We start from the raw sequence: 8,644 nt of genomic DNA, 5'->3' as shown, positions 1-8,644 counted from the left end.
TGTATTTCCACATAACAGGTTTATTTTATATTTCATTTTATGTGTTTATTTTTAATTTTTTTAATGTTTATTAATTTTGAAAGGGGGGAGAGGGGAGGGAGGGGCAGAGAGAGAGGGAGACACAGAATCAGAAGCAGGCTCCAGGCTCTGAGCTGTCAGCAGAGAGCCTGACACGGGGCTCGAACTCACAAACTGTGAGATCATGACCTGAGCCGCAGTCGTAGGTTTCACTGACAGCAAGCCACCCAGGTGCCCCCATTTTATGCATTTAAGATTATTCTGAGAAAGGATCTGCAGGCTCCCCCGGACTGCCCAAGGAATCCATGGTAAGAAGAACGCTTATAGTAAGTCTGTGGCTGTTAAAGCAATGGAAATTCCTAAGCATAAAGCCAAGTACCTAGCAAGTGCTCATGGCACAGTAGCCGCTACAGTAACAATTATTACACACCGCGAAATGCTGTTCATCCAGGAGCAAACATTTGGTAGTGATAAAGGACTTAATCCTGTTGACTATATCAAATCCTACACTGAGAAATAGGGAAAAACACCCAATCAAGTGAGAGAACAGGATTGGGGATTTTTCGATCCCAACCTCCTCCTTCTATGGAGGAAGAAAGAGAGTCTCGAAGAGCACTAGTTTCAGGCGCCAGGGCACATGGCAAATTAGTGTGAGAGTTAATACCAGCAACCGGTTCTTCAGGAGTCAGTCCCCCTTCTCGTATGGGACACAGTCTTCCAACATTGGACATAAAGCCAAAGGGTTAGTTAGGGTCCCTCGCTCTAGAAGCACACACCTCCATCCCATTTCCTTCTGCATGAGCCCACAGTTGCTGGATGACCGGCTAACGTGGCGCAACACTTTTCAGGTCCAGGGGTTACTGCACTGTGAGGACAAGACATCTGTTACAGTGAATCCCGGGTCCCCTTTCGGACCCACTTCACCTTCGTTGGAGGAGCTTGGGAATCAGCGTTTTTATCAAGTTTCCCCTCTCACTTGCTTATCCCAGTGACCCCTACTCTGTAATAGTCAAAGCATGACATGTGTTCTGGCATCCAAATCAGAGTTCCACTGCTTACTAGGTAAATCCCTTGGGGCAAAATTACTCAAGTTCTAACTAGAACTTACCTCCAAAGCCAACAATGCCTACCTTATACAGTGGTGAGGACCCTATGTGGCAACGCACGCAAAGTCCTCAATGGTGCTTGGGCATGAGGAGAGTTCTACAACAATACTTTATGTAGTGGTGGTTGTTTCTGAGTTGTGACCAAGCAGCTTCACTAGTGTGAGTGTCTGTCACTGCCACACACACACTCCCAACCTCCACAGGGGCATGATCTCTGTCCCACCACTGCCTCCCTGGGGCTGTGAGGTGTGCTGTCCATGACTCCACCTGTGAAGAGTTCCTGAGCGCTGGAGGAACAAACACCCTCTGCCATCCAGACTTCTCCGGTAACCACATCTATGCCCCAGAAACAGAGAGCCCATGAGATCTCCTTTGGGAGATGCCAAGGGACCCTGTGACCAATGAAGGATCTCTACCGCCCACGGCAAGAACCCTAGCTCAGACCACAGATTGTGGCACAGTGTCTTCTGTGTTTGACATAGGCGACTCCTCTAAGTGTCCACTGATGAGCTTCAGGCCAGGAGACCTCAGAGCTTGGGCTCTGAGCAGCTTCCATGAGCTCCTGCCTCTTCCCTATGTGTCCTCTCCTCCCCCAGTGGCTGACTTCCAATAACCAACGGGTCCATCTCTGTGCCTGGGGTGTTCTCCAGGACTCAACAATCCCTCTGCCCTCATCCAGGAGGGCCTGGGAGTGTCCCATCATGAACAGTCCCTGAGAGCAATGCTCAAACAGTATCTGATGGGAGTTGGTGTGTATACAGCCACGCCATCTGCATTTGGGGGGGATGATTCCGACTGTGTGTTCCACACTTCCCCCCACGTTTCCCTGCAGCATTAAACTGCCATCACTCATAGTGGTAGCTGGCCTGAGAAGGTTTCCTTTACTGGATCTTTTCCTTTCCCTGCCTCACCTGCCCACCCTGTACTGATATTCCTTCATCTCTCAAGTCAACTTTTCTCTGACTCCCTTTCTAGCAGGACCATATTAAGGCCAGTTTCTACTTTAACATTTCCAACTGAAATAGTGCTCCTAACATTATTCTGTTCTAAGAGAAGCCGGGCAGGAAGTAAAACTTAACAAATAGCGGGAAGAATCCAATCTCCTGTTTTGTTTTGTTTCTTACAACCCTAGTCACTGATTAAAACACAAGTGCAAACCTCAGCAAGATTCTTGACCAGTACAGATACATTTACGTATGATGAAGAGACCTAGCAATGGTATATTTTTTGAAGGCAGGAAGTAAAGCTAAGAGACACAGACTCTTACCGAAAAGGCTTCCAACAAAAACGTCTCCCGGAAAATTTGTGTAAGCTGCTACTGAGTAAAAATGTCTTTTTTCTGGAACAATTGCCCATGCATTCTGAGTACATATGGAAGATTCAGCTCTTTGTGCTAACACTGCTAGGATCCCGCTTGGATTAGGATGTGGGATCCTAGAAAACATTAAACACAAATGGAGATCCGACTTGAAAATTCCCTGAGCAGATAAAACCAGTTTAGTCATACAAGCCAAACTTGATTTAGGTTCTTGTGCAAGACAACCAAGGCTCACTTGACCTGGGTCGTTTCTTGCCGATACCTCTGAAAATCGTAAACCCAAACTGATGGTTCCTAAAACGGACACTTGGAAACTACCAACCAGCTCTCTTCCAGTTAAGAAAATTCTACTATTGTCACGGTGAAGAATGAACAATCACTGTCTCCACATTACTTAGCCGCTTTCCAACAATATACCTCTCAGCCTCATTCCACATTTTGGTTCAAATGTTCCTCCCGGATTGCAAATCGTTTAGTGTGCACGTAATAAACTTGTACGAATTACAACTTCAGTGATGCCTTAGTCTTACCAATGTTTGTTCCGTCGTTTTCCTGAACTTTGGGCAAAACATACAGGGCAACCCCAACAGTATCACATATAATCAGTTTTATTGCCAGGTAAGAAATTCATATTAATATAGTGAATACATGTTTACAAATAAACATTCTTAGAAAACAAACAAATGTGGTTTTTTTCTTCTTCATTGTAGGAAGTATTACTGGTATCATAAACTCTGCAGTGTTGACAAGTATTAACACAGGTTTACTTGCAGAACATAAAGTTACTAAAATATTCGCACATAAAATATGCTCCATTTACACGGAAAACTGGGGGGAGTCAGGTGGGGGTGCCAGGCAGAGCCCAAGGTGGATGGAGGCTGAGATGTTCTGGGAGGGCAAAGGGAAGTCAGATTCTGGTCCTGATGGGTTGGGAGTTGGGCATTAACTAAAGGCAAAAAGTAGAGGCTAACGCCAGGGCACGGGATGGGGCAGGGAGAGCCTCTCTGCTTTGTTCTGGCTTCTATTTTCCAAGGTCCCCCCTGTAGCTAAAGGATTCTTGCTGATACATGGCAGCCAGAGTCCCCTCAGTACCCTAAGTTTGATCCACCCTCCTTAGAGGAGGCCAAAGAATAAACATCCCTGTTCAACGGTCACCACTCACAAAGCCACCTGCAAGGTAATGAGACGCAGAAGTCACATTCTCAGTCGTCTGCTGTCCTATCTTACTGACCACACTGTCACCTTCCTACCCAACTCCCCAATGCACACAATTCACTGAATAGAGTTGACTCAGAAGAGAAGGAACATGGAGGAAAAGGGAATTTCTGTGGTTTCAGAGACCAAGAAAGGTCCTTAATCGGCATCAGGATAAAAGTGAGATCAAGTGAGTTGAGGGCAGGGGGCAAGATGAACTATAAAGAAAGAAACTAAACTCCCAGCACTGTCGAGCTGGGGGCGGGGGCGAACCTCCCAGATAAGCCCACCCGGTGTTTCTTGACATATGCGCTGTGCACCACTCATGAATGCAAAATAATTTGCAGTAGCACATGGATATAGGATGGGTTAACACCCAGTCACAGAGAGAATGGGCTCCTTTTCATTTAGTCTGTCCGATGGAGTCCCTTGGGAGTGCAATGTCTCCCCTAGGTGCTGGTAGATTTTTAAGAGCTCTTTAACATCTGTTAATCTTTTTAATTAAAAAAAAAAAAAAGGAAAGAGAAGAAGGTGAGAAGGAAAGAGAGGGCGCAATCCCCAAACCTGGCTCTATAGTCAGACCCTCCCACAGGCAACATTATCTAGCGAGAGCTCTAGCTAGAGCTTAATTGTTGCTTGCTGCCTTTTGCTTGTTTTGCTCCTTCTTTTCTATTTAGGGTGATCAATACTGCTTTTCTATACGGAATGATGACAGAGAGTTTCCTTTTAAAAGTTCAAGGTATTAAAAAATGAATCCATTTAGATACCGCAAGGGTGACACAGAGGGATGCCTGAAGCAGGTTGAAGTACGTGTAGAACTAACATCAAGGAAACACTGACCAAGTTTGGCGGTGTTTACTCCACCCTGGGGAGTGCTGGGATCCCAGCAAAGAGGCTGAGAAAGTGGGTGCTATATCTCCTATCTCCAACCCACCCCCATCCCCCGCCATTGACCAGCTCTGTTTTGTTCAGCACAGAGCCACTTTATAAATGAGGATCTTCAATAGCGGCTTCTGTGGACAATTTCTTTCTTTTTTTTTTTTTTTTTTTTTTACATGGGAAAAGGCCTTGCTATTCAAAAACCTTGAAAAGCTTGATCTAGCCTCAATTCCCTATGTTTCAGATGGGAGACGAAGGCCCAGAGACATAACATGCATTGCCAATGTCACCAGATCAGCTGGGAATGAGAAGGTGGAAACACACCTGATTTCCCTACTTCCATGATGCCAGAGGTGAGAGACGGGTGAAGCAGAACGCGGCACTCAGGCATTGAAAGGAATTGTCTGAGTCTCCTTGGACCACCATGTGCAGCCACAAGAGCTGGGGTGGGGGGTGTCTCTCAGAGGTTCCTATTAATTGGCTAAGGCCATTAGGGACTGGTTGAAAACTTCTCCCCTAAAATCCAAATCTCTTTTCTCTCCCCTCTCCTCTTTGGGAGTCTACTAAACAAACAGAACTAGCAGGGACACTGTGTTGGGATACCCAAGAGCCACTGGCTATAAGAACAGATCTGAAAGACCACCTCAGCGAATTCTGAGTGGGAGCTGAATTCATGGAAGTATCTGGGGAGGTGGTTTGGAGGGCTCATGGGAAATGTGAGAGCCAGAAGTTCTTGAAAGGTTTGAGGAGCTAGACAATGGTAGGACTGGTGGTGACAGGGTGGGAGGTAAAGGGGGGGGGTCTTCTTCAGGTACCCCTGACATTGCAGCAGCCCCCTCAGAGTGTGTGATGGGTGGGCTCACCAACAAAGGGTTGGTAGGATAGAAACATCTTCTATTACTGCAGGAAACAGGTGGGAGGGGGGCTAAGAGAACACAGGTTGCACTTGGGAAACAAGACTGTCATTAAACAGTAACACATTGAAGGCACCACCCACGCTTATGACATTTTCAGTCCAAAGCAGCTGAAATTTGGCAGCGGCGGCGGCAAGGGCTGAGGGGAGTCAGGGAGAGACAGTTAATAGGTCTGGTTTCTGTGTTTCTTGTCTCGGAGGCGAGGCAGGACATGGAGGGTTCCCTTCTCACCTCTTATTGGCTTTTCAACTGCGAATTTTGTTGTCCTTGTTCTTGACGCCAGTGTTCGTTTCCTAAGTCTCAAGGACTTGGGACAAAAATTGATTTGCTGTTTTTGTCTGTTTTGTAGTGGGCTTGTATTCATTTATCTTTGTGTTTTGTTTTTTAAGAAAAACGTTATTGAACACTCTCTGGACCCTCTCCCCGCCATGAAAGCTTCTTCCCATGTCCATGGTCATGGTCTTTGTGGGACTTCTCTAAAACGTTCTTTCTTTCTCATCGCTGTCGGTGGGCTCAGGGTCTTATTTATTCTTTGTGAGTTCAACTGTGTGTTGTTTTTTGCTTCCAACATTGACATATGAAAAGTACTATAAATAGAAGGGCTGGGGTCCAGTTACTGTCTCACGCTCATCAAAACTGTGTGTCCATGTCCCTGCTTCTTGGGATTGGAAAACACTTATAATGCACACAGATTCCTCCCCGAAGGATTCACCTTCTCAAGGACACTCCTGTGTCCACCCTCAAGCTCTCCTCTCCTCGTACCCTCTGCTCTTTCACCTGGAAACAGACAGCACGTGGTAAATGGTATATGTGCTCAAATGGACAATTTCTCTAAGTTGTGCTACTTTTAATTCGTCATCATGGATTTCAGTCTTAAGTCAGGAGGAAAAGAAAAACTCAGCCCCACGGTTTGGGCGTGTGAGTTGGCCACCTCGGGCCCGAAGTTGAAAGAGCCGTGCCTCAGTTTCCCCTCTGCTGTAGTGCTGACCGTCCCTGCTTCGGCCTTGCTCAGCTGCCCGCCGACACGTGTTAGGCATGACCCAAGAAAAGCGTGATTCCGCGTCACCAGCAGGTTTATGGTCGGTTGGTGTGGGGAGTCAGGGTGTGGGGGAGCGTGTCGGGGAGGGCAGGGAGGGTGTGGGCCAGGGATATTTTTTGCCTCTCAGTTGAGTATGGTCTCCAGGATGCTCCCTGTAGTGGAAGCTCAGACAGTCACTTCTGTTTTGCTGTTGGTGATGAAGTATGGCTGTGGGGGTGGGTAGTGCTGGGTGCGAGTCCCCAAGGGGTCACTGGAGCCCGACTCGGCTATGCCAAGCTTGCCCTTGTTACCGTAAGCCTGCCGCCGGAGAGACTGCTCGTTGGGGTCCCAGCCCTTGAAGTTGGTGGTGGAGTTGTAGGCCAGAGGATGCGGGGGCGTCTTGTTGGTGCGGGACTTCTGTCCATTTGGCTTGGCGGGCCCGTGCTCAGGGCTGAAGGCCCGCGGCTCATCCTCCACTCTTACCGGGTGCAGAGGTAGGTTCCCCTTGGCGGCCAGCTCGGCCAGGTGCCGTCGCTTGGTGTAGAAGTCATCATTGACCTTGTCGGCTGTCCAAGGTGGACGGAGAAAGGGAGGAAGAGAGCAGAGAAAGGGAGAGAGAGGAGAGAGAAAGACAGTTAGGGATTGGCAAGGCTACCAGAGTACAGCATCAAAGTGGGCTGACAGTCCAAACGAGACACACATGAGAAACTCCATCCGGAACAGACAGAAGGAAAGGAAACAGAAGGAAAGAGGGTCCAAAATGTTCCTTTCACAAGCAAGATCAGGACCAAGAAGGTAAGGGCATCCCCAACGGAGACTCAGGGTTCCCTCAAGCACTTCTCCACCACAGGGCACCTACCTAGCATTGTACAACCGTGGCTTCCTTAGGAAATTCAAGTGTTGTTTCATTATTAAAATCATGCATTCTCAATAGGAGGAAATACTGAACATCTTGAAACATACTTGTGTCTGTCACCCACCATGCCGCACCGCTGATACCAATACTTGGCTGTGTTTTCTCAATAAACATGGTTTAATTTAGGATTTCTATTAGCATGTTTGATTCATTTTAGCAGGCCTGTGCTCAAACCCCAACTTCACCACCTCCTAGAAGTGTGTGTGTGTGTGTGTGTGTGTGTGTATGTGTATATGTATGTATATGTATGTGTGTATAGGTTGTTTGGAGGGCTAAATATGATATATGTAAAGCATTTACATATTAGCCCCTACTATGCTAATTATCACTATATACCACAGCTTAATTTCCACATAACTTCCATCAAGCATTCCTCCATGTTTTTACAAATCACTAATGAACATTTCAATGGCTATATAATATTTCATTGGGTCGAACTACTAAAATGAATCGATTCTCCCATTGATGAACAGTGAAGTTTGCCAATCTATTGTTGGTATAAATAAAGCTGAATTAGGAATCTTCAAGGATAAAGCTCTCTTTGTATTTAAAATATTGACTTTAGAATAATTCTAAAAATATGTTCTTAATCTACATCCAATGATGATAAGCTATAGCCCCTGGACCAGACCTGGGTGCTGTCTATTTTTGTATATAAAGTGTTACTAGAACATGGCCATACCTACTCACTTACATACTGGTCTGTTTGCTGTTGCTCTATGGTGGTGGGTCTGGGTACATGTGACAGAGACTGTGTGGACCTGCAGAGCCTGAAATCTCTACTAGCCAGCCCTGAAATGAATTACATGAAGTGGAATTACTTGGCCACAGGGTGTAAATATTATCCAGGGTCTTAATACATATTGCTAACTACACCACAAAAGAGTTACACTAACTTCCACACCAATTCGCCATGCTATCTCCAGCACGATTCCTTCCTTCCTTCCTTTCCCTTCCTTCATTCCTTCTTTCCTCTCCTTCCTTTTTTCCTCCCTCTTTCTTTCCCTATTTATGTATTTGATAATTTTATGAGACCTTGTATGTTCTCTTACAATTATTTTACTAAAAGGTGCTCTACACTTTTTTTTCCATAATATTTTATTGTCAAATTGGTTTCCATACAACACCCAGTGCTCTTCCCCTTAAGTGCCCTCCACCATCACCACCACCTCTTTTCCCCCCTCCCCCTTCCCCCTCAACCCTCAGTTCATTCTCAGCATTCAATAGTCTCTCAAGTTTTGCATCCCTCTCTCTCCCCAACTCTCTCTCCCTCCTCCGCTC

At 46.3% G+C, this 8,644-nt stretch overlaps 1 protein-coding gene across 1 annotated transcript in view; it reads right to left on the bottom strand.

Annotated features, from left to right (window-relative positions):
• Window positions 1–3,032: 3,032 nt before the first annotated feature.
• The window catches only part of LOC115300198 (protein shisa-9-like), a 260,506-nt gene continuing 254,894 nt past the window's right edge, over window positions 3,033–8,644 (bottom strand). Inside the window, exon 5 of the mRNA XM_029949837.1 lies at window positions 3,033–7,013. Coding sequence (XP_029805697.1) covers window positions 6,634–7,013 — 380 coding nt within the window. The 3' untranslated portion in view covers window positions 3,033–6,633. The remainder of the gene's footprint in view (window positions 7,014–8,644) is intronic.

Source organism: Suricata suricatta, chromosome 8 (genome assembly GCF_006229205.1).
Source record: "Suricata suricatta isolate VVHF042 chromosome 8, meerkat_22Aug2017_6uvM2_HiC, whole genome shotgun sequence".
NCBI lineage: Eukaryota > Metazoa > Chordata > Mammalia > Carnivora > Herpestidae > Suricata > Suricata suricatta.
Note: the sequence above shows the minus strand (reverse complement) of the source record. Positions and strands in the feature narration are given on the sequence as shown.